Genomic DNA, 23,307 nt, shown 5'->3' with positions numbered 1-23,307 from the left:
ACTTGGGTGGTGGTTTATGGTAGCCCCATTTTGTACAAAGAAGAGAAAGTGGGCTTAGGTCAAGTGATGTGCCAAAGGTCCTACTGTTAATATTGCTGGGACTCAGACTATGGTTTTCAGATTTTAAGTCCTTTGTCTTTCCACTATCCACAGATGTCTGGACTCCTTCCCTCAATACCTGGTCCTAGTAGTATAATTCATATAACTGGTTTGTTTTTTTGACCTTGACCCACCACCACCACCAAGACTCTTGTAAAAGGAAAATAAGAGCAGAGCACTGTGGTGCACATCTATGACCCTAGAGACTGGGGAGGCTGAGGCAGGAGGATAGCAAGTTTGAGATCTGCCTGGGCAACTTAGTGAGATCCTATCTCAAAAAATAAGGGCTGGGGATGTAGCTCAGTGGTAGAGCATATGCTAAGTGTGCACAAGGGCCTGGATTCAACAGCCTAGCACCACTAAAAAGGAAAACAGGGAACAGTTATTGCTGGTTAGAAGAAAAGAATGGGGAATGGCTGTCAGAGTGCCCTTAGCACGTGAGCACCTCCATAACACGCCACACTCCTGGACTAGACCGAGTGGTAGGAGGGGATATACTGCTGAAGGCTCCTGAGAATGTGGGCCCCCTCTTCCAAGTTAGGGTCCCAAGGCTCTGTAGAGTGAAGCAAAGAAGCTTTTCTTCTCCCTGTTGAGCCTAGGAACAGGTCCTTGGAGGATGGTACTTTTGTGGTCTAGCCCCCACCTCTATCTTCAGGACTGATGTTCCCACTGTTAAAGGGGATTGTGGACTGTGAGAGTCCAGTCTAAAATCAGGTCCTGCCCTGAAATTTGTTCTGAGCATAGGAGGTGGTTGGGAGTTGGGTAGGGGGCTTGCATGCTGGGCCAGGAGTCCATTTGTAGTTTGGTGTAATTTGTGTTGGTGACCAGTCTCTGGTTCCATTCTGTTACTAACCCATAGTACTTTAGTGCCTAGTTATGTCTGCCCCCAGAATGTCATTGATTCTTAAAGTAGGATGAAGCAAAGCCCTATCCACTTCCTGGGGTGTTGGCCCAGGGACCCAATCCGAGCCAAGGCCTGAGGGCAGGTAGCATTCTCTGTTCTTTGACCTGTGGCTACTGCAGGACAATCCCCCACTGCCTCCCATGGGCCAGGTTGTTGTACACTCTCCCCTACCCCCCAGCTCTCCCCCCAAGCCCATGCCTAGTCCTGAACCAGCCTAGAAGAGGCAGAAGGCAGGATCTAGTTTACCAGGTATTTCTTTTCTTTTCCTTACCACAAGAAGTCTAAAATTGGATATTACCTTCCGGTTTCTCACACCCCTTCCAATCCCATCAGTTAACTTGAGCTCAAATTAACCTCATTTTAGTGCTTATTTCAGAAACTCAATTTGATGTCACACACTTGCAATCCCAGCAGCTTGGAGGATTGCAAACTTGAGGCCAGCCTCAAGCAACTTAATGAGACCCAGTCTCAAAATTTAAAAGTGGACTGGGGTTGTAGGTAATGATAAAGCACTCCTAGATTCAATCTCCAGTACCAAAAACCAAAATCTTATTAGAACAGGATTTCCTAAATAAACATGGACACGAGCATCACTTGGAATGCTTATTTAGGTAGGCCCATTGCAGTGCTAGGTTGGGACCTAGCAGTCTTCAAGCTAAACAGATATCCCTTATAGTTCTTAAGATGAGACCAGCTAGGACCTACTTCACCTGCCCTAAGGGGGCAGGACTCCAGTGGGTCATGGTTTTGTCTTCAGAAACATGACTTGTCAGACACCAGAGTGTATTGATTTGACAGAGTGACCCCATTAACCAGAACCACAAGGATTGATGGACAAAACACCAGGCCAATTCCAATTCAGTGATTAGAAAAACCACAGGTGGTGTGAGAGGCATTGCTCAGGGGTACAACACTTGCCTCAGTAGGTTAGATTCCCCAACACTACAAAAGATACTAATAAAGGAGCCACAGAACCAGACAATGAGGTCTCAGGGGTCCTCTTGGCTTCATCAGGGCATCTCCACACACCCACCTTGCTCCAGTAATGGGGATTAAATTCAGCGCTTTGCACATGCTAGGTAAGTGCTCTACCACTGAGCTTCAAACCCCCCACTCCAACCCTCCCTTCCCTGGCCCTTTTTATTTGTTGAGACAGGTCTAGCTAAATTGCCCAGGCTGGATTTGAACTTGTAATTTTTCTGCCTCAACCTCCAGAGTGGTTGGGATTATCAGTATGCACCACTACATCCAACATGTCTTGCCCATTGTATTTTGTGATATTGAAAGAAAACCCATTTTTCTTGATGGATGCATGGCCCATGCCCCCCTGGTTTATGGAAAGGTACTGTGTACCAATTCTATATTGGTACCCAGTATCATTCCATAAAATTAGCTGTATACTAATTACTGTATACTAGCTGTATACTAATTCTAGGGGCAAAAACCATAAGGAAACTTCATCAACATCCACTGAGAGTTTGGCTTCCTCTATTAAGGAGTTTCACTGGAATAGTAACTAACATTAGTAAGCATCATTTTTTGAGTGCTTACTATGTGGCAAACAACCTTAGGTGCTATTATTTTATGATTAACTCTTATTTTTACAGTAATTGAAGGAGGATGTAATCTCTATGAGGAAATGGGTTATTTAGTGATTTCTAGGAACTGGGAATTGAACCCAGGGCCTCATGCAGCCTAGCAAATACTCTACCATTGAGCTACACCCCAGTCTGCATTTCTAAAAAACTTAACCATCGGTATTTAAACAAGGAATATTTAGCCTATCTCAAATAAAATGAAAAAGGCTGGGGGTGTAGCTCATTGTTAAGGTATTCCTAAATTCAATCCCCAGTACCAAGAAAAAATAAATAAATTTCTTCTTTATCAGTATCAGTGTGGCCTTTCACCTCTATTTTTTGGAGGCTGGGGTAGGTTACTGGGGATTTAATCCAGGGGTGCTTTACTACTGAGCCATATCCCCAGCCCTTTTTATTTGAGACTGGGTCTCAATAAGTTCATCAAGGAACTTGTTGAATTGCTAAGGCTTATCGCGAACTTGCAGTCCTCCTGCTTCAGTCTCCCAAGTTGCTGGGTTACAGGTGAGCGCCAAAGCACCCAGCCTTTCTCCTCTAAATTGTGTGTGTGTGTGTTTGGGCTAGTTTTAATCAAAGAGCTCCATAAGCCGAGGGCACAGTGGCACATACTAGTCTGTAATCCCAGCAACTTGGGAGACTGAGGCAGGAGAATGGCAAATTTGAGACTTGCTTGGGCAATTTAGGGAGACTCTGTCTCAAAATATAAAATGGGTTGGAGGAGTACCTCAGTGGTAGAGCACCCCCATGTTCAATCCCTAGTCTTATAATAGATAAATAATTTAAATTTTTCATTTTAAAAACTCTGGTATAATAAAATTAATAGCAATAGGTCTACTTTTCCTTGAAATTTTACTTCTTATATATTATTATTATTTGGTGCTGGGGATGGAACCCAGGACCTTGTGCATGAAATGTATGCACTCTACCAACTGAGCTATATCCCCAGCAAAATTTCACTTCTTATAATCAAATTTTTAAAAATATTTTTATTAGCCATTCATGGATCTTTATTTTATTTATTTATTTATATGTGGTGCTGAGGATCGAACCCAGTGCTTCACACATGCTAGGCAAGTGCTCTTCTACTGAGCCACAGCCCCAACCCTTATAATCAATTTTTTTTTAAATATTTATTTTTTTAGTATTTGGCGGACACAACATCTTTGTCTGTACGTGGTGCTGAGGATCAAACCCAGGCCGCACGCATGCCAGGCGAGCGTGCTACTGCTTGAGCCACATCCCCAGCCCCGTAATCAAATTTTTGTTTAACAGCTTTAGCTTGTCAATTTATAATCAAATTTAGCTTGTCATTTTACAGCCAAATAATTATTTTCTTTTTGACTCTGGGTAAAATACATATCAAATTTATATAAAGAAATTATTGGGCTGGGGATGTGGCTCAAGCGCTCGCCTGGCATGCGTGCTGCCCGGGTTCGATCCTCAGCACCACACATACAAAGATGTTGTATCTGCCGGAAAAAAAAATATTAAAAATTCTCTCTCTCTCTCTCTCTCTCTCTCTCTCTCTTTCTGACCTGTAGGTATAGATCAGTGATAGAGGGCTTGCCAGCATGTAGGAGGCCCTGGATTTGATTCCCAGCACTGCACTCAGCCCCACACACAGCCAACCCCATAGAATAAGGTGTATATTATGCTGTGATGCTGCCCACAACTGAGGATAATTCTATGTTCTTTCCTTTGTCTTTTCTTTCTTTTTCCTTTTTTTAAAATTTTTGGTACCAGAGATTGAACCCAGGGGTGCTTAACCACTAAGCCACCTCCACGGCCCTTTTTTGATTCTGTGTCTCACTAATTTATTTAGGGTCTTGCTAAATTGCTGAGGCTGTCCTTGAACTTGTGATCCTCCTGCTTCAACCTCCTGAGCCACTGAGATTACATCTTTTTATTTATTTATTTTTAGTTGAGCATCTCAATATGTCATCCAGGCTGTTCTTGAATTCCTGGGTCCAAATGATCTTCCAGCTTTAGTCTGAGAAGTAGCTGGGACTACAAGTACACAACATGGTGCCCAATAAGGAGAATTTTTTCAGGATGAGATTTGAAAATAAAGTCAAGAGGTGGTAGAGTGCATTTTCCCCAGAATATTCTGATAAAAGAATGACTATGGGCTTACTTGAAATTACCCAATACAATATCTTTCTAAGCCTGTTCTCAGAGAGTTCTCTGTAAGGTGAACATGAGCCCAAGGCTTCTTTGTTTGGGCCTGGGCAGGTCCATTTGGGACTGTCTCTGTGCCAGAATTAGAAAGTTAGGAATGCTTACACAGTCTTTGGGGTTCCTCCAATTCTGCAATTCTGACAAGTAAAGATAAGGGAAGGAGGCTTCTTTGTTCTCTCATCCCTAACTCACTTTTTCTGAGGCTGGAACAACCAATGCAGATGGATTTGATTTTTCTCCATTTCTTACAAGGATTTGCTCAGTTGTGGCTCCTGGAATCTACCTAAGTCTGAGGTCTTGTCCTTGGGTGAGAAATCTGGGAAACCTTCTGCTCTGGGGAGGAAATGGGGGATGTAGATTAACCAAACCAAACCAAAGGACCAATTTATAAAGTGACAATAAGTAGTATAATAAATAATAAAGGCACCAAGCCCCTACTACTCCTGACCCCAAATTTCTCTCTATAGGCCCCTGTGGAAAGCAGATGGTTCTTAGTGTGTAATTTTTTTTGTGTGACACAGGGTTTCACATTATTGCTCAGCTGGCCTTGAACTCCTGAGCTTAAGGGATCCTCCTGCTGAATAGCTGGAACTAAAGGCAGGTGCCATCAGACACACAATTTTTTTTTTGGGGGGGGGTGGGTGGGTGGATAGTGGGGATTGAACATAGGGCTTCCCAGCATGCTAGGCAAGGCTTTAACCATTGAGCTGCACCCCCAGACTCCCAACTTTATATATGTATATATATATATTCCAATGAACCTTTATTTATTTATTTTTTTTAATGAGGTGCTGAGAATTGAACCCAGTGCCTCACACATGCCAGGCAAGCTCTTTACCACTGAACCACCACCCCAGCCCCCAGATTCCATACTTTGGAGAAAGGGTAGGGCTAACTTGCCCAGGCTGGCCTTGATCCTCTTGCTTGTAACCTCCAAAGTAGCTGAGTTTACAGGCATTTGACACTGTGCCTGGCTAGCAAGTGGTCTTTTTTTTTTTTTTTAATATATATATGCTTTATGACTTTATTTATTTTTCATATGGTGCTGAGGATGGAACCCAGTGCCTCACTTCTAGGCAAGCGCTCTACTACTGAGTTACAGCCCTAGCCCCAGCAAGTGGTCAGTAGGCCACAAATTGGAAGGACCAGACTCCTCCACTGTAGGAGCCTCTGGGGAAAAAAAGCTGATGCTGTCATCTATGTTAAAGGCACACTTGCTTCCAGGTGAGTGAGGATGATTCTAGGGTAGGGCCCTGCTCTGCCTTTGGGCTTTCATGGACAGACCGCATTATCCCAGACTTCAAACGTCTTCCCTGCCCTGGCTTGCTAGTCCCTTCCAGATGGACATTCCTTCCTTAGATATGCTAATTTCTTCCCTCCCAGGGCGCTGGCCAATCCTGCCTTTTGGGACTCTTTCCGATTTAGGTAGGGGTGGAGTGAGCAATCTCACTGCTCCGCCCTCTCCTGGCACAGCCCCCCCCCGCCACGCCCCCCGGCCCCCGGATTAGGTGGGTAGAGGGTCAAAGAGTGGTCTCATGGTGGGGATTGCACAGAGGGCTCGAAGAGCGGGATCCAGGATTGCGATGCTGAGCCCTCCCGCGGGCAAGGACAGACCGGGCGTAGAGCCCACCAGGGGCGTGTCCCCATGCTCACCTGCCATTGGCCAGGTGGGGCCGCCGAACACAGCCTAACTATAAATGCAGAGCTGGTGGTTGCTGAGCCAGGCTTGCGAAGGATGGTGGACAGCGAAGGATGGTGGACAGCGTGTACCGAACCCGCTCTCTAGGAGTGGCGGCCGAAGGGATACCGGACCAGTATGCGGACGGGGAGGCGGCGCGCGTGTGGCAGCTCTACATCGGGGACACCCGCAGCCGCACCGCCGAGTACAAGGCGTGGCTGCTCGGGCTGCTACGCCAGCATGGCTGCCAGCGGGTGCTCGACGTGGCTTGCGGCACGGGGTGAGCCCCAGCTGGGGCTGGGGAGTGGGGACGAGGGACTGGCTGTGCCCGGACAGGTGGGCTGCCGGACCGACTGGGCACGTTGGGGCGGTCCTCACCTGCCGGACTTGGGCAAGCGCAGGATGGACGCCAGGGCTGCAGCGATATGCTTCCCCCGGCAGAATGGGCACCTCAAGTGCACCGGCATGCCAAGGGGGAAGAAGGTGTGTGGGAGACTCAGGGAAGGAGAGGGTGGGCGGAGTAGTGAGGGTGCATGGCGCAGAGCAAGAACTGGGCTTTGGGGCCAGGCCAGATCCTTGGGTCCAGCGGTGTTTCTCCTGTGATGACCTTGGGCAGCGTTAACAGTTAACATTTGTTCAATATTTGCACGTGCCAAGCGCAGTGCCAGGAGTTTTTAAACCCTCACAAAACCTCATGAGGTAAGTATGTTAGTTCTCCAGTTATTACTGGGGAAACTAGGCTCCGTAGAAGGAAAAGTTCCCCAAGTAGTAGAGGGAAGATACAAACCCAGGTGATTTAGGGTCTGGTCTATGCTCCAGACCAGCATGCTATATATACTGCCTGTGGTGAGCCAGTTTCCTACCATCTACCTCATAGGATTGCAGAAAGGATTAATGTACATTTGTGAAGTGCCTAGCTCTTTCTGACAAGGTGCTTTAAAATGAAAATTACTACCCAGTGATTTAAAAAAAAAAAAAAAAAAAAAGATTTATTCCAGATTTGGTAGGACATGCTTGTAATCCCAGGTATTTGAGAGGCTGAGGCAGGAGGATCAAAAATTCAAGGCCATCCCGGGCAACTTAGCAATACACTGACTCAAAAAATAAAAAGGTCTGGGGATATAGCTCAGTAGTACAGAACCCCTAATTACAATCCACAGTACAGATTTCTGGGGTCATTTTAGGTCAGTGGGGAGGGTCTGGGAGAAGAGGCAGAGAAACAGACTCTGAAGAGTTGAGGGAAGTGCCTTGTGCAGGGCTGCCTTGGCATCCTAGACTCTCCCGACTGTTTTTCTTGCCTCCCATCCCTGGCCCTGCTCAGGGTGGACTCCATCATGCTGGTGGAAGAGGGTTTCAGTGTGACGAGTGTGGATGCCAGTGACAAGATGCTGAAGTATGCACTTAAGGAGCGCTGGAACCGACGGCAAGAGCCTGCATTTGACAAGTGGGGTATGTAAACCTAGCCAGGCCTTCCTGACGGCACTCCCAGGAACACTGGTCTCTCTTCCCTGAGCTCCTTTACATGGGGTGGTTTGGGGTATTTTGTTTTCCTCAGGAGATAACAATGTTACTGTCATTTTCCTAAAGACAGGCTTAAGTATCAGAATGAGCTACTGGGGTCAAGAGCTAGTTTGTTTCTGGTGCTGGGGTTGAACCCAGGGCCTTGGGCATGTTATGCATGAGTTCTACAAAGAGCTGTACTTGCAGTACTCCCTACCCTTTTTGAGATGGAGTCTGTTGCCCAGTCTGGTCTTCTTAGCCTCCTGAGTAGATGATTCTACAGGTGTGCATCATCACACCTAGCTCTGAAAGGCTAGTTTTAACTCTTATATCATCTTGTCCCTCTTCCCAAATAAAAATACATAAGCAGAGAGCCCCTGTCCCCCCAAATGGCTCTCTCCTCCCTTCTTACTCTCCATATTCCTCTAACTGGATGGGGACTCTGTGTTTTGAAGAAGAAAGTGATGTAGAATTGCACTTGGCGGAGGTGGACAGTGCAGGTACCGTGATGCCACTCTAATTCCTTCCCCTTCTTGGCCCCCAGTCATTGAAGAAGCCAACTGGATGACACTGGATAAAGATGTGCCCCGACCAGCAGGAGGTGGCTTTGATGCAGTCATCTGTCTTGGAAACAGTTTTGCCCATTTGCCAGACTGCAAAGGTGAGAGGTGTGATCTTGGGCACGTCACTTGCCTCGAGCTCTACCCCTTTCCACAGACTCCTGGGTGGCTGCTCCCCTGACAAAGATGACTTTGCCTTTTGGCCCCTCTGCCTTGGCATGGCATCTGGGAGGGGAGAAAAAGGAGGGAGAATGGTGCTAGGGGCCCTGTCCAGATGGAGCCTCTCTGCCCTTGCTGGAGTCCAGGTGACCAGAGTGAGCATCGGCAGGCACTGAAGAACATTGCAAGCATGGTGCGGTCAGGGGGCCTGCTAGTCATTGATCATCGCAACTATGACCATATCCTGAGCACAGGTTGTGCACCCCCAGGGAAGAACATCTACTACAAGGTGTGGTCCACCAGGGAAGGGCAGGCCCCAAATGGAAGGTGTGAGCTGGGGTCCTCTGGCTCCATAGTGGGTTAATGTAGCTTACGCCACTGCCTATAGAGTGACTCGACCAAAGACATCACGACATCAGTGCTAACAGTGAATAACAAAGCCCACATGGTGACCCTGGACTACACAGTGCAGGTGACGGATGCTGGCCGGGATGGTTCTCCTAGCTTCAGGTACTGCTTGGCCTGGCAGGGGTGAGGTAGTAGTGGGGAAAGCTTGAGGCCACTGGTCCTCATGGTTGATGGGGGGCACCTGTTGCAGTAAATTCCGGCTCTCCTACTACCCACACTGTCTGGCGTCCTTCACGGAGTTGCTCCAAGCAGCCTTTGGGGGCAAGTGCCAACACAGCATCCTGGGTGACTTCAAGCCTTACAAGCCGGACCAGACCTACATTCCCTGCTACTTCATCCACGTGCTCAAGAAGACAGAATGAAGGTGGTCTTGCCTCCCATGATCCCCTGCCTAGGTACTCCAGGTTCTGGGAAGGTAGGGATCCATGGCCCCATACCAAGCCCAACCCTAGTACAGAGACACTGTAGTTGAGGTTCATGGATGTGGGTTCAGGCAAAAAAAAATAGAATAAACAATACAATTTGTGCCTTTTAATTCCCTAAGCCTTGTGTTTATGTCTGAAGGAACAGGCCCCCAGAGTGCCTGTGCCCACTTCCCTAGGCTCACTCCTCCCACAACCTTGCTCTTCCCCACTCCAACTTTTCACAACACCAGCAGAGGTCAGCATGTACTTTATTTTCTGCCATAAATGACTTCAGGGCCAATCCCCAGATAGATAGTCCCTGGCCCTCCTCAGCAGGTGGGCCCATCTTAAAGCTGGCCTGGAGGGGCAAGGAGGAGACATTGGGGTAAGGCCACACTGCACCAGGAGACACCCAGGGTGTGTCTCCTGGGGGGAGGCAGCCTTCAGGGGGGTCAGGAACCCTTCCGTCTCAGGTGTCTCTGAGAGGCCATCTAGGTACCTTTTGCCAGTATGGGCAGTCCCAGGCTACAGGTAGCTCCTAGCAGGCAGCAAACTTGTGCTGGATGTGCTTGTAGCGGAGCAGCTCCTGCTCACTGACTGAGGGTTGCAGGCGGGTGGCAGCCTGTAGCAGGTCCTCCATGGTAAGCAACAGTGCTGAGCTCGCCAATTCCAGCCCTAAGAGGTGACAAAGGGAAGTAAGGCAGCTTCCCACTGCAGAACAGAGGCTGTGTTCTATACCTCAGCAGAGAGCCCTGTGGGAGGTACCTTCCTGCTCAGAGTCCCCCAGATGTCCCTTCTCTAAAATCCCAGAATGACTTGTCTCTGCTAGCATTCTGGTTGACCTCCCAGGTTGTTATGTGGCTCACCTTCCTCCAGGTTGTGAACCTTGCGTTTGAGTGCAGTTGTCATGGCATCAGAGCAAAGAGAATAGAGGTCTGCCCCCGTCAGTTGGGGAGGGCAGCAATCCAGCACATTCACCAGGCTCACGGAGGGCTCTAGCTTGAACCTGTGTGGGTACACCAAAAACATTATAAATGGTGCCACTTCCTTCCTTGAAAGCCTACCGCTGACCAGCTTGTCTTGTGCATTACATGCATCCCCTAACTGCCCAAACCCTTTGGGAGTCTTTCTCAAATAATATGTACTTGCGTGTGATGGCACTTAGGACACGAAGCTGGGAGGCCCGATCCTCATTTGCTCCCACAAACACCAGCTTGTCAAATCTTTAGGGAGACAGGTGGGTAAAAGTGTCAGGGAGGTCAGCCAGGAGGGGTGAAGGAAGTACAGAACTGGATGGAAGGACAATTCCAATGGGCCTGGTGAAGGTCAGAGCAAGGGTGCCCACCTGCCAGGCCGTAGAAGGGCAGGGTCCAAGAGGTCTGGTCGGTTGGTGGCACCAATCACAAACACATCCCGAGTGCTATGAAGTCCATCCAGCTCAGCCAGTAACTGAGACACCACCCTGTAGAGGAGGAAGCAAAGGCAGAGAGTCCTTGGTCCAGATCAGACTCTGCCCCTGCCTGTCGCACTGCTTCTTACAGTCTGCCTCAAAAGGGCCCTCTGATCAGCTCTGTCCTGAATACCCTTCCATGTAAGCCCCCATTCTCTTCAGTGTTCCACACCCAACTCCACGACTCCTTTTAGCTTCCATTATATTATCTCAGAACTGAAAGGGCAGGCCAGACATGGTGGCACATGCCTGTAATTCCAGCAACTTGGGAGGCTGAGGCAGAGGATCACAAATTCGAGACCAGTCTCATTAATTCAGCAAGACTATCTCAAAATAAAAAGGCCTAGCAATGTAGTTCAGTGGTAAGGCACCCCTGGGTTAAATACTGGGTACAAACAAACAACCAAAAAAAAAAAAAAAAAAAACTCAAAGAGTAAGAACTTCTATCTTGGGGCTCTGAAGACTGCTACAACCTGTCTCACATCCCTCCTACTTTGGGCCTCCACCTGTCCATCACTCCTCCAGAATCTCCACTTCGCCCCCGGCTGGGGGCCAAGGAATCCAGTTCATCAAAGAAAATGATACATGGAGCAGCAGCCCTGGCCCTGGAAAAGACTGAGAGAGGAGCTCACAGAAAGGGGAGTGGACCTCAGGAGGACTTGATCAGGGAAGATGGGGAGGGATCCAGGGTCTGATAATTCAGCTCTGGCACTGAAGATACTAGGTCCACCTGGGCAGGAACCCAACTTGTGGAAAGGAAGACTAAGAATGACCAGGATTAGCCTAAGGAGGGGAGTGACACAGGAGCCATTAGGGTTTAGGAAGGACCAGAAGCTCTACCTTTCATCCGGCTCACCTTCTCGTACATTTTCCTCACTTTGGCCCACGTACATGTTGATGAGTTCTGGCCCCTTCACACTGAACCAGAGGATGTGAGAAGATGAAACATCCCACAGTTTGACCTCTCAGGTATCCCCTTCTGCTCCCCAACCCACCGCAGCACCTCACCCAACTGCCATCCCTTCCAGGCCCCTTGCCCACCTAAGGAAGGTAAGGCTGCATTCAGTGGCTACTGCCTTGGCAAGGAGGGTCTTGCCTGTGCCAGGGGGCCCGTGGAGCAGGAGGCCCGAGCGTCTTAGGCCCAGGCTCAGAAGCTCAGGTTGCTCTAGAGGGAGCTGGATGGTCTCCAGAATCTCCTTTTTCACCTCCTGTAGCCCGCCCACATCATGCCAGGACACTGAGGGAATCTAAGACACAGAAAGCAGGCTGTTGGGGATGTCCAAGTGGAGGAAGCACCTTCCCAACTCTGAGGAGCTGGAGTTTCCACCTTGGGTGCTCCCACAGCCTGGGAATGAGCTGTCTGAAGTTGCTCCAGTGCCTGCCCAAAGTCCTCAGCCAGAAGGGGGAAGCCAGCAGTGCACAGCTCTCCCTCATCTTCCTCGCTCCAGCTGCCTGCCATACTGCAAAAAGACACACAAGAGGCCTCTGGAGGGCTACACTTAAGGCTTCATCCCTGTCAGTTCCCATGTCCTTCTTTTCTCACCAGCCCCTCCCCTTAAATTTCCTCTTCCTGTCTTCTCCCTCCTGTGCTCCACTCCCCTTACCCTGAATTCTTGATCCTGGTGCAGGCTGCTCGGCTGCTGTGAGTCAGAAGGGCATAGAGATCTCCTACCACAAAGCCCTAAGGAATCACAGGAAAGGACACATGAGCAGGGCAAGTAGGCAGGAATCTTTTCGGGGCTGGTCCCCCAGCTGGAGCCAAGGCCTTGGGGTTCCTATCCTAATGCACAGGGCATCGGGGCTGAGTTCCTGTGACAAAGGTCTTATAACCTCCCCCTGTAATCTATGTTGATACTCACTGCACACCGCCGTGCTAGCTGGGCCAGGTTCACCTCTTGGCCCAGGGGCAGGTGGGTGGTGAGGGCCTGCAGGATGCTGAGCCGTTGCCCCTCTGAGAGCACAGGCACCTCTAGCTCATGTGGAAATGCTGTCTGCACATCAACAGGCAGGTCCTGGGCCCGGCTTGTGGTGGCCACAACCATCAGGGGAGGGTAACTGCAGACAGGAGTGGGCACTGAGGGTGACAATGTGCCTGGCAGCTTCTGGGCACTGCCTTGTCCTAAGACTGGTGCAGAAGTCCAGGGGAAGTGGGGTGGGTGCTGGAATGGGGTATGAAGATGAGTATCACCCAAGTGTTCCTGGATGGGGATCTACAGAAACAGCCTGAGAGGACTTGTGCTTCTCCCTCCACAAGGGGAGCTCACAGAGGGGAGAGGCTGTATTTTCGCTTCAGCCTAGTGTCCCCCTCCAATACGAAACCACACTCTTCCCCCTGAACACTCCAAAGACCCTTAGCTTAGGGTAGCCAAATGGGCAGATTGCTGGAAGCCACAGGAGGGTGAGAAAAGACTGAAAGGCTAAAGAGAATTAAGAGGACAGGGGCCTCAGCTCTACAGCAGATCCTGCTCTGCATAAATACCTGCTTAGGGGGTCCTCATTGAGGAGGAGGTGACGCAGTATGGCCACCACACGGGCATCCTCACCCAGCCCATCACGGTCCCGGCCCAGAAGATCCACAGCTGTCAGCAATAGCACTACAGGCCGGCAGCGGCGTGCCCGGGAGAAGGTGGCCTGAAGTTTTGCCTCTACAGCCCCACTGCTGTCTGCACAGAGGCTGGAGCAGGGCACCTAGGAAAGGGGTGTCAATGGTCTATGAGCAAGGGCAGGCATGTCTGAGACAGAGAGGTGGGGAAAGGAGAAACTAGAGGACGCAGGTCATCTTTACTTGGGAGGGCAGGGATGGGCAAAGAAGGGTTCAAATTCTACTATTTCTCCCCTCTGCCCCAACCCTTTGTACTGTACATTAAACCCAAGGAGCTCTACCACTGAGCTACATTCCCAGCCCTCTTTATTTGGAGACAGGGTTGCTGAGGCTGGCTTCAAGAACTTGTGATCCTCCTGCCTCAGCCTCCCTAGATGTGTGATACCCAATCCGACAGGCTTCAAGAACTTGTGATCCTCCTGCCTCAGCCTCCCTAGATGTGTGATACCCAATCCGACATGGCAGACATTTCTTTGTATGGCTATACTAGGTTAAAGTCTCGCATTTTCTCCCTTTTAGGGAGTTGGAGGTTGAACCCTTGATCTCAGGCATACTGGAGTAGCACCCCACCACTTTACTACATCCCTAGTCCAAGGTTTACTTTTTAACCCAACCCATTCTGTGGACTGTCCACCATAATCTTGAAAACACTTCCTACTTCTTTTTTTCTTTTTTAATATATTTTTTTTAGTTGTAGATGGACACGATACCTTTATTTAATTAATTTATTTTTATGTGGTGCTGAAGATCAAATCCAGTATCTCACATGTGCTAGGCAAGCACTCTACCACTGAGCTACAACTCCAGCTCAAACACTGCTTTCTTGAAAGACTCTCAAGAGATGAACATTGTGGGAATATGCTGTGGCCACTAGGCAAAGTTGTTAGAGCCAATGGTCAACAGAGGAAGACAAGAGGAAGAGGGAGACAGACTCTGGGCTGGGGACAGGAAGCAGTTAAGGTTCACCTTCAGAAAGTGGAGCCCAAGGCGACTACAGGCAGCTGCGACTGCTGTTGTCTTCCCACTGCCTGGTGGGCCCCGTAGAAGGACACAGCCAGTTCCTGTCAGTAGGGATCCCCTACAACCAGAGAAGACATTTGTTTCCTCCATTCTGTTCAAATGTCAGAAGCCCCAGTAACCCAGGGACCCTTGGATCTCAAAAGCAGATACGCTATTTGTCTCTCCTGAGGTCCCTGCCTCCAGCTCTATCTCTATGATGAGGCCATATATCCCACACCATCTCTGGTGTTCTGGAAGGGGCACGGAACTTATCCAGCAGCCAAAGACTAACTCTCTTTGGTCAGCTGTGCCTTCAATAGCGTCTGGCTTATCATGTATGGTCTTAACTGAACTGACAGGCACCAAGAAGGGATCTGGGTCTATACTCAAGACACTTGTATTAGGAGCTGTGTCCCTCAGGGCCAGGGTGGTGAAGGCCAGGATGACCACTGAGTTCCCCAAGAAGGGAGCCTCAGAGACGAATGCCCCTGCTGGAGACTCTTCCTGCACAGATGACCTTGGAAAATGGAGATTATTTTAGCAAAGAACACAGAAAGGACAGGGCTGGTGGCCTGCAATCGGTGTGAAGGCTTCCACTCTGGGGAGAGCATTAGGAATCATCTGTCTTGGGCTGGGGTTGAGCGCTTGCCTTGCATGCGGGAGGCACTGGGTTCGATCTCAGCACCACATAAAAAATAAACAAAACAAAGCTAGGAAATTCAATTGATATTTCTGACTTAAAAAAAAAAAAAAAAAGAAAGGAAAGAAATCATCTGTCTGGCTGCTGCCCCTGCAGGGATGTTCTAAGCAGGTTTTTCTCATACCCTGTGGCTGTGGCCTCACTCACCCTGGCTGAAGGCGCGGCTTCAGAGCAGTACAAAGCTCAGTCACCAAGGGCTCCAGACCCGGAGGAGACAAGCTATTCCAGAGAGTGGATTCTCCTGAAGGAAGCATTGGGACAGGGCTCAAGGTAGAACCCACCTGTGAAAGGCAGGAGGAAGTGTTAGGTTCTAAACATTCATTCTACCCCCTATACCAGGTCTACTCCCACCCCTAGGCCTCACCATGTATAAGGAGGTATGGGTGGTGTCAGCCACGTAAGCCCTGATTGGTTCATCTGGAGCATCCCCAATTGTTTTCTTCACTTTAAAAAACATTTCCCGCCACCTGAAGGAAAGAGCCCAATGAACCCTAGACCTGGAGCCCATGTACTCCCTTTCCCAAGGACAGACAGCTTTCTCAAACATAGAGGACAAACTCAAGACAATATAAATAAGAGCCCTGAGATGAGGCAGGGAGTATGGGAGTAGGGGGAAAGGAAAGCAGATGGTCTTTCTTATTTCCTAGACTGGATCATACTTTTTTTTTTTTTTTTGGTACTAGAGACTGAACCCAGGGGTGCTTTACCACTAAGCCACATCCCTAGTCCTTTTGTTATATTTTATTTAGAGATAGGATCTTGCTAAGTTGCTTAGGGCCTTGCTAAGTTGCTGAGGCTGGCTTTGCCTCCTGTCTCAGCTTCCTGAGACAATGGGATTATAGGTGTGCACCACAGCACCTGGCTAACCTGGCTTCTTCAAGATCCAATCAGGGTGCAAATTCCTTTGGTCACACTATCCAACAGATGCCAAGCTTGGAAGCAAAGGGGGTGGGTGGGAGTGCCTCATGGTAGAAGGGAGTAGCATAGCAAGCTCATGTACTAGACCATATGGTCTATTAGACCATAGGGAAAACTATATGCTAGGGATGAAACCCAGGCCTTTCAGTGTGCTAGGGAAGAATTCTACCACTAAGCATCCCCAGTCCAGAAAACTGTATCTTACTGTAACTAGTTAAATAAGTGACAGGGACTTCTAAAGTGTAGAACCTCAATTAAGGCAAATACCTTGAGTTGCAACGCATATTGGAAACATTGACTAGCAAAGTGAGGAAGGAAGGCACTAGTGTGTGGGGGGGGTTAGGGTACCACCTTCCTTGGTTGTAAAGTAGTTAGACCACCTTAAGGAGAATGGCCAGACTCTGGAATCTATTTGGGTTGTGTTCCACCCAGAATGCTGGATGGGTGGCAATGAAACTGGCTCCCATGTGACCTGGTTCTGGGAAGTGCAACACAGGAGAAGCTGAAGAGGTGCCACTAACAGTGGAATCCCTTGCCAGGCAGGCAGCTCAGGGCCCTCTCAGGGGTTCCCTTAACAGGCCTAATGTGGCTTGTTAATACCAATTTCTATCTGTCCTTAGGCCACCTTCCCCTTCCAAAACTCTGCTTGACTGGGTGCCTGCTCAGGGGGAAGACAAAAGTCCAGGAACAGAAATGGCTCACTGGTCTCACAGAAAGTTCCAGTGCTTGTTTTCTTTTGAAAGTACAAAAGGTGGGAATTCTGTAGTTTTCCTATAGCTTATAAGCATTTGCTAGATTTAAGAGGAGAGACACAGTTAGAAAGTGACTGATAAATGCCAGTCAGCATTTCCTGCCAGGATTTAATCTGGGAAACCTCAAAGTGGTACCATGGAGCTTAAATGAAGTTACACAGGGCATTACCAGGCCCTTCATCTGGGCACCACCATCCTGAAACTGGGTGCACGGAACACCGGACAGAATAAAGCATAGATATTGACCAAGGATGAACCAGGCACTCCAGACAAGGTGTTGCTTTTGACAGAGGACAGGCTGGCTGGGCCAGAGACCTTATGCCTGATGGCTCTCAGAGTTGGGTTAGTGTACCTATCAGTTGTGTTCTCCTCCTAGCACTAGAGGAAATCAGTCCAATCAATAAAGGGACTACCTGTGGTACAGAGCTAGACATCTTCCTCCCTTCACATAAGGCAGAAGCACTCTTGTTTGTTGCTGGGAATTGAACCTAGGGCCTTGTACATACTACACATGTACTACTGCACTGAGTTACACCACCACTGCTTCTCAAAAATTTTTTTTTTTTGAAATTTTTAAATTTTATTTATTTGTATGTGGGGCTGAGAATTGAACCCAGTGCCTTACACATGCTAGGCAAGTGCTCTACCACTGAGCCACAGTCCCAGGCCCCCTTCAATTTTTTTATCTCCCCATTTTTACATGGGACTTCAGTGGTCAGAAGCAACAAGAGAACAGAAAAGCTGGATACCAGACTTGGGCTCTTGGCTAAACTACGTTCTACCTCTAATTCTCTGAGGGTGGGCCTCTCCAGCTCAGCAGCAATCCCTCTGTCCCGTTTTCTGAGATAAGATTGTGAAGCAGCATGTGCACACTCGATGGATTAGGGCAAAAATCAAAGTCTGTGTATCCTTATGTTGAAATATGAGCAACATGGCCTGAGTCCTGGCCCAAACAACACTGTTGAGAAGGAAAAGGAAGGAATCCCATCTTGATCAAGTCATTAGCAGCCCCCAACACTCCCCAGTCCTGGGAACTGAACTCAGGGCCTTGTCCATGCCAGGCAAGGCCTAGGCTGTGGGTCTTAACTTTTTTTCAGTCATACACCTGTTTGGGAACCCAAAGAATTTTTTTCCTCTACAAAAAAAAAATGTACCCAACAACAAAATATTCTTAGGCACAAATTATTACATATAATTTTGGGGGGAGAGGATTATAGAATTGCACCTAGGTTGCAAATCCCAGTTATAAAATAGGAGGAAGCTGCATACCTGGGCAGATTCTCTGAACTTCCTTCCAGGATCTCGACTTGCCCGAACGTTGGCACACACAGAACATCCCCTTCCTGTACCACCCTGAAACAGTCGTGGCCTTGGTCAGCTACCAGCGGAGTTATAAACATGTGCTTGCCACATCTCCCCATGCTCACTCCCAACATACAGACTACTTCTTTTTTTTTTTTTTTTTTTTTTTAATTTTTTAGTTTTCGGCAGACACAACATCTTTGTATGTATGTGGTGCTGAGAACCGAACCCGGGCCGCACGCTTGCCAGGCAAGCGCGCTACCGCTTGAGCCACATCCCCAGCCCCAGACTACTTCTTAGGGATCTACTGCTCACCAGAGATTACCAAATTTACCAGAGAACAAGCAGACCTAGACCAAGCTGGGGAAATGGAGGTGAGACTAGAAAGGGGGAGCAGAGATAATGAGAGAGCAGGCTACTGGCTCTTTTGGAGTGCTCTTTGATCAAACAGGTTTCTTAGTTTATAATGTCCAAATTCACCTTATGATTCAGATTTCTATTGTCTGCCTTACACAATGAGAATACAATATGCCTAAAAATGGCTTCTTTCAACCAGAGGGGTTACCTGGATAGGTAGAAGAGGCAAGTGATGAGGGTGAGATGCTATTTTCCTTAAAAGGGATAGGCAGCTAACCTGGGTGTCTGAAAGTGCTGGTAAAGAGCATGGTCATAACTTCCATTAGCGCTGTAGTGGGGAGAGGACACAATTTCGATGTGTAACTCTCTGGCAAATGGAGGCCTAGGCAGCAATGAGCAGCTTCCTTTGTCTTCGGGGGTGATGGTGCCTTCCAAGTATCTCTATCAGAGAAATAATCACCACTTTATAACTTTCTCCCAAAGAGTCAGGCCCTGTCCTACTTCTTAGCAGCCACAGACTTGTCAGAGGTGGGGCCTGAGATAGCAGAACTAAACACCTCTGTCTGCTTTCTTTACATTTTTCTTATTTTTACTCAAGCATAGATTTGGGTATACTATTTTTTATATTTATTTTTAGATCTGGGTTTAATATTTTTTTGTGGTGCTGGGGATTGAACCCACAGCCTTGTGCATATGAATCAAGCACTCAACCAACTGAGCTATATCCCCAGCCCCTAAACACCTCTGTCTTCCCTAGAAGATAGAAGCCTTTCCCTCTAATGAACATCAGGAAGCTCTTTTCCTGACTCTGCATCCCAAAAATTCCTCAGCAAAGACAATCTTTCTGGCCCACATTCAGTAAAGTGACAAAGACAATTATTCCCACAAGTCCTTTGAATGACATTAGGCAACCAATGGGATTGATATTAAGTGGACTGTGGGAAAAAGACATGATCTTAATAAAGTTGAAAGAATTGGTTCAGCTGAATGAGCTCCACTGTGAATACTTTAGTAGATTTTCCCCATTGAGAAGGAATCCACATCTCCCATTTATGTATATCTTCTTGTCCTGCCATCTCATAGTTTTTGTTTTTACAATATTAGGATTGAATCCAGGGCTTCGTACATGCTGGGCAAATGCTCTAAACTGAGGCTCATACCCTCAGCCCATCCCATAGTATTAATTAGCCACTCTAGCACTGTCCAACAGAACTTTCTGCAATGATGGAAAGTGATATCTTTTTTGATATCTACATGAGGTAACTGAGCATTTGAAGTATGGCTAAATAAAGAACTGAATTTTTTACTTTAGTTTTCAGTTTAAAGAACCACAAAGTGGCTAGTGTCTTCCATACTGGACATCACCAGTCTAAAACATATGTACAGATGCTTAATTAAACGTTAAATTATATTTTTCTTTTTTTTTTAATATTCATTTTTGGATACAATACCTTTATTTTATTTATTTTACTTTTTTAATATTTATTTTTTTAGGTGTAGATGGACACAACACAATGCCCTTATTTTTATGTGGTGCTGAGGATCGAACCCAGGACCTCACACGTGTGAGGTGAGCACTCTACCACCGAGCCACAACCCCAGCCCAAAACTATATTTTTCTAAGTACAACTGTCGTCTTCTTTTTACTTATTTATTGTCTTTTTAGTTGTTGATGGACCTTTATTTACTTGTATGTGGTGCTGAGAATCAGACCCAGTGCCTTATGCATGCTAGGCAAGCGCGTTACCACTGAGCCACAATCCCAGTCCCTTCTTTTTATTTTTAAATATTTATTTTTTAGTTTTAGGTTGACACTATACCTTTATTTTATATTTATGTGGTGCTGAGGATCAAACCCAGTGCCTCATGCATACTAGGCAAGCACTCTACCACTGAGCCACACTCTAGCCCCTACAACTGTCTTCTTGAAGTGAAGGCAGAAACCACAAACGTCAAAATCTTCTTTTCGATTTATTTAATGAAATATTAAAGTTGACCAGGTTGGGAGCAGTGAAACATGATTGAAATACCAGTGATTTGGGAGGCTGAGGAAGGAGGATTGCAAGTTTGAGGCCAGCTTCTGCAATTTAGTGAATCTAAGCAACTTAGTGAGACACTGGTCTCAAAATAAAAATAAAAAGGTCTGGGGATGTAGCTCAGTGGTAAAGCGGCTCTGAGTTCAATCTCTAGTACCAAATTAAATTAATTAGTTATATTAAACACTAGGCACCGGAGATTTAAAAAAAAAAAAAAAAAAAAGGAGTCCTCCTTTCCTTCAAGGAATTTACAACAATAATATAATTAGAGATTAGACAGATTATGTAATCACCAAGGCAGAAGATAAATGCTCTTAAAAAAAAAAAAAAAAAAAAGGTACGAAATGCTACTGGAGTAAGAAATAATGTTAAATTTGTGGTAGCGAGATTATGAAAGTCTATGAAGAGGTGGCATTGTTAGGTAGGGCTAAAAGATGTAGGAAAGGATGGCAGGATTTTAACAGAAGGAGCTAAAAAAGGAAAGAATTTGAAGTCGAGGATAAGCATAAGGGCTGGGGTTATGGCTCAGTGGCAGAGCACTTGCCCTGCACATGTAAGGCACCCGGTTCCATCCTCAGCACCACATAAAAATACATAAACGAAATAAAGATATTGTGTCCATCTATAACTAAAAAATAAAAAGATTAAAAAAAGAATAAACATAATCAAAAGCACTGAAACACTATCCAGTACAACACTGAATACACTGCAGCAATCCAATAAACAGCTGATTAAACTGAGCAGATTAATATACACACCTGTCAATTGATCGTGAACTTCATTTTTCACCCGAACAGCTGAAAACCCTTTCCATGCACCACTACGCTATTTTGACTGAAGAGAATGGATAAACAAGGCTAAGAGACATTAACAGTTCAAGGTGGTAAAGGGCGGGGAAAATAAATACAACTCTAGTTTTCAATTCAGTTAAGAAAGAAAAAAAGAATAAGGAAACACTCCTCACCTGAATCTTGAGCTCTCCCACGTCCATGGGGTCACAGCCGAGATTAAAAGCCAGAGTGGCAGGCACGAGGGCCGTTCGGTCACCGAGCGGCTCTGCCAGCTGCCCGGAGCTGGGTCCCAGTCTCTCAGACAGGTCCCAGCGAGGCTGCAGGACCTGCACCGTGGCTAAGTGCGGCTGAGAAGTGTTCGATAACTCTCCGGCCCGGGTTACCCACACCCACTCGCCCTGGAAGAGGCTGAGACCAAGGAGACAGCTCCGGCTCACCCCCAGTGCATCTCCAGTCCCTCCCAGAACTCCTCGGAGTTGCCGGACTGTGCCGGAAACAGCAAAGGAGGACACCACCGGCGGGGGCGGGGGCCGGCTACTATCCCCAGTCCCTGGGCACAGTCTGTTCCGCCCGCGGAGCTCAGTTACAGCCAGCCGCGTCCCTGGGCCCAGCAGCCCTTGCAACGCCGGCCGCGTCTCCAACACCCGGGGCCCCGGCACCGGCAGGGTCTCTCCACGCCTCACTAGCAGAGGACCGACTCGTGGTCCGAGCCCAGGCCCCGGTGAGGTGCCAAGCAGCGCCCAGCCCAGGGCCGGAGGCCGTCGCACGGGCCGCGCCCGCACCTGAGCCCCGGGGCCCAGTGCTAGGAGCCGCAACAGTGCGCGGCTAACCAGCAGCTGCGGGGGCCCAGGACCTTGCTCCTCAGTCTCAGCACCTGGCCGTTCCAGGGCAGCCACTAACAGAGCCGGTCCTGTTGGACTCTCTCCTGCAGGCCGAAGGGCCAGAACCAGGCCCAGCCCCGCCGCAGGCCATGGGCCCCCGGGCGGCAGCAGTACTACCAAGGGGGATGTCTCGGTCGGGAAGGGTTCCAGGACGCGCAAGACAGCCAGCACCATGGTGATTAGAGATCTACCAGGAGAGCCAAGTAGTACGGCTTCCGGAGCTTGCGAACCGGAAGACTAGGCTACGTAAGTGCTGCTTCCGCTTCGGTTAAAGGCGGTGTGAGGAAAATGGGAGGGGCGTCAGGTGCCCGGAGCAAGCTCTGAGAGGTTGCTCTGCTCCTGGGAAGATCCCGACCGTCCCTCGATGGCAGTAACCATAATCACCCTGTGCGCATGCGCCCTGTGAACCAGTGTTTACCAGGATTTGCCTTTGCCTTGGAGGGGAGTAACCTCCTCTCAACTGCTATGCCCCTTAGCATATTCTAAATAGTTTACTGACTGATCAGTGAGCGGCCTGGGACTGACTAGTGCTGGGAGTTGTAGATGGAATGTTTCAAAAGAGTCCACTCCTCTGTAGGAATTCTTACACTTTGCTCTATGCAGCTGTAGGCATTGAAGTTTGAGGGTTGTAGAGAATATTGTTGGAGGGAGTGGTAGGATTATAAAACTGTCTCAGACATGCTTATAGGTACGCAGTGACTGCTGGCTGAATTACTATATGTGATTCATGTAGCCCTGGAGTGCTTGGTGCCGCCACACCTGTTCCAACACATCCTACACAAAACCCACATTCCAGCACTTCTTGTCCTGTTCATTGTCCTGTCTTTCTATTCCCACCAAACTTGAAGACAAAGCAGCTTCCCTTTTCCTTCAAACCCAGTTGCTCCCCCGCACCAATTCTTGGAGACCCTTTGCTGTTTCTATCCTGGAGGAGGGCAGGCAGCAGAACTGGGGGAAGGGAGGAGTTTGAGGCTTCTGTCACGACTACTGAGTCAATAGCCTGCTTTCTACTTGTGCTGTTAGAGTCCATCCTT

At 48.1% G+C, this 23,307-nt stretch overlaps 2 protein-coding genes across 3 annotated transcripts; one reads left to right on the top strand and one right to left on the bottom strand.

Moving 5' to 3' along the window:
• The first annotated feature begins 6,476 nt into the window (after positions 1 to 6,476).
• Gnmt (glycine N-methyltransferase) lies at positions 6,477 to 9,571 on the top strand. The gene is made up of 6 exons (XM_076858718.1): positions 6,477 to 6,734; positions 7,776 to 7,903; positions 8,499 to 8,615; positions 8,820 to 8,962; positions 9,062 to 9,183; positions 9,272 to 9,571. Exons 1-6 carry the CDS (start codon positions 6,529 to 6,531, stop codon positions 9,441 to 9,443), a joined length of 888 nt encoding a protein of 295 aa, XP_076714833.1. The 5' UTR covers positions 6,477 to 6,528; the 3' UTR covers positions 9,444 to 9,571.
• Positions 9,572 to 9,736: 165 nt separating this feature from the next.
• Positions 9,737 to 22,502, bottom strand: Pex6 (peroxisomal biogenesis factor 6). Of its 2 annotated transcripts, XM_076858717.1 has the most exons (18): positions 21,566 to 22,502; positions 18,843 to 19,006; positions 18,176 to 18,259; positions 15,601 to 15,703; positions 15,384 to 15,517; positions 14,504 to 14,615; positions 13,415 to 13,623; positions 12,795 to 12,990; positions 12,540 to 12,616; positions 12,263 to 12,395; positions 11,977 to 12,182; positions 11,792 to 11,853; positions 11,442 to 11,550; positions 10,831 to 10,947; positions 10,631 to 10,708; positions 10,352 to 10,491; positions 9,985 to 10,160; positions 9,737 to 9,843 (listed from the first exon to the last, which is right to left on the bottom strand). In XM_076858717.1, exons 1-17 carry the CDS (start codon positions 22,445 to 22,447, stop codon positions 10,024 to 10,026), a joined length of 2,943 nt encoding a protein of 980 aa, XP_076714832.1. In that variant the 5' UTR covers positions 22,448 to 22,502; the 3' UTR covers positions 9,737 to 9,843; positions 9,985 to 10,023. The 2 variants fall into 2 exon arrangements, with proteins under 2 accessions (XP_076714832.1, XP_076714831.1); XM_076858716.1 differs by having other exon boundaries at positions 9,737 to 10,160.
• Positions 22,503 to 23,307: the final 805 nt, after the last annotated feature.

The sequence above is a fragment of the Callospermophilus lateralis genome, chromosome 6 (assembly GCF_048772815.1).
Source record: "Callospermophilus lateralis isolate mCalLat2 chromosome 6, mCalLat2.hap1, whole genome shotgun sequence".
NCBI lineage: Eukaryota > Metazoa > Chordata > Mammalia > Rodentia > Sciuridae > Callospermophilus > Callospermophilus lateralis.
Note: the sequence above shows the minus strand (reverse complement) of the source record. Positions and strands in the feature narration are given on the sequence as shown.

What these genes read in the sequence shown, in the direction of transcription:
- Gnmt (XM_076858718.1), top strand. Translation starts at nt 6,529, where the DNA reads ATGGTGGACAGCGTGTACCGAACCCGCTCTCTAGGAGTGGCGGCCGAA. An exon ending in GCCTGCATTTGACAAGTGGG is followed by an intron (nt 7,904 to 8,498) that starts GTATGTAAACCT and finishes CTTGGCCCCCAG; the next exon opens with TCATTGAAGAAGCCAACTGG. An exon ending in GGAAGAACATCTACTACAAG is followed by an intron (nt 8,963 to 9,061) that starts GTGTGGTCCACC and finishes CACTGCCTATAG; the next exon opens with AGTGACTCGACCAAAGACAT.
- Pex6 (XM_076858716.1), bottom strand. Translation starts at nt 22,447, where the DNA reads ATGGTGCTGGCTGTCTTGCGCGTCCTGGAACCCTTCCCGACCGAGACA. An exon ending in CAGCACTTTCAGACACCCAG is followed by an intron (nt 18,260 to 18,842) that starts GTTAGCTGCCTA and finishes CGACTGTTTCAG; the next exon opens with GGTGGTACAGGAAGGGGATG. An exon ending in TGCAGCCTTACCTTCCTTAG is followed by an intron (nt 11,854 to 11,976) that starts GTGGGCAAGGGG and finishes CCTCTGGTTCAG; the next exon opens with TGTGAAGGGGCCAGAACTCA.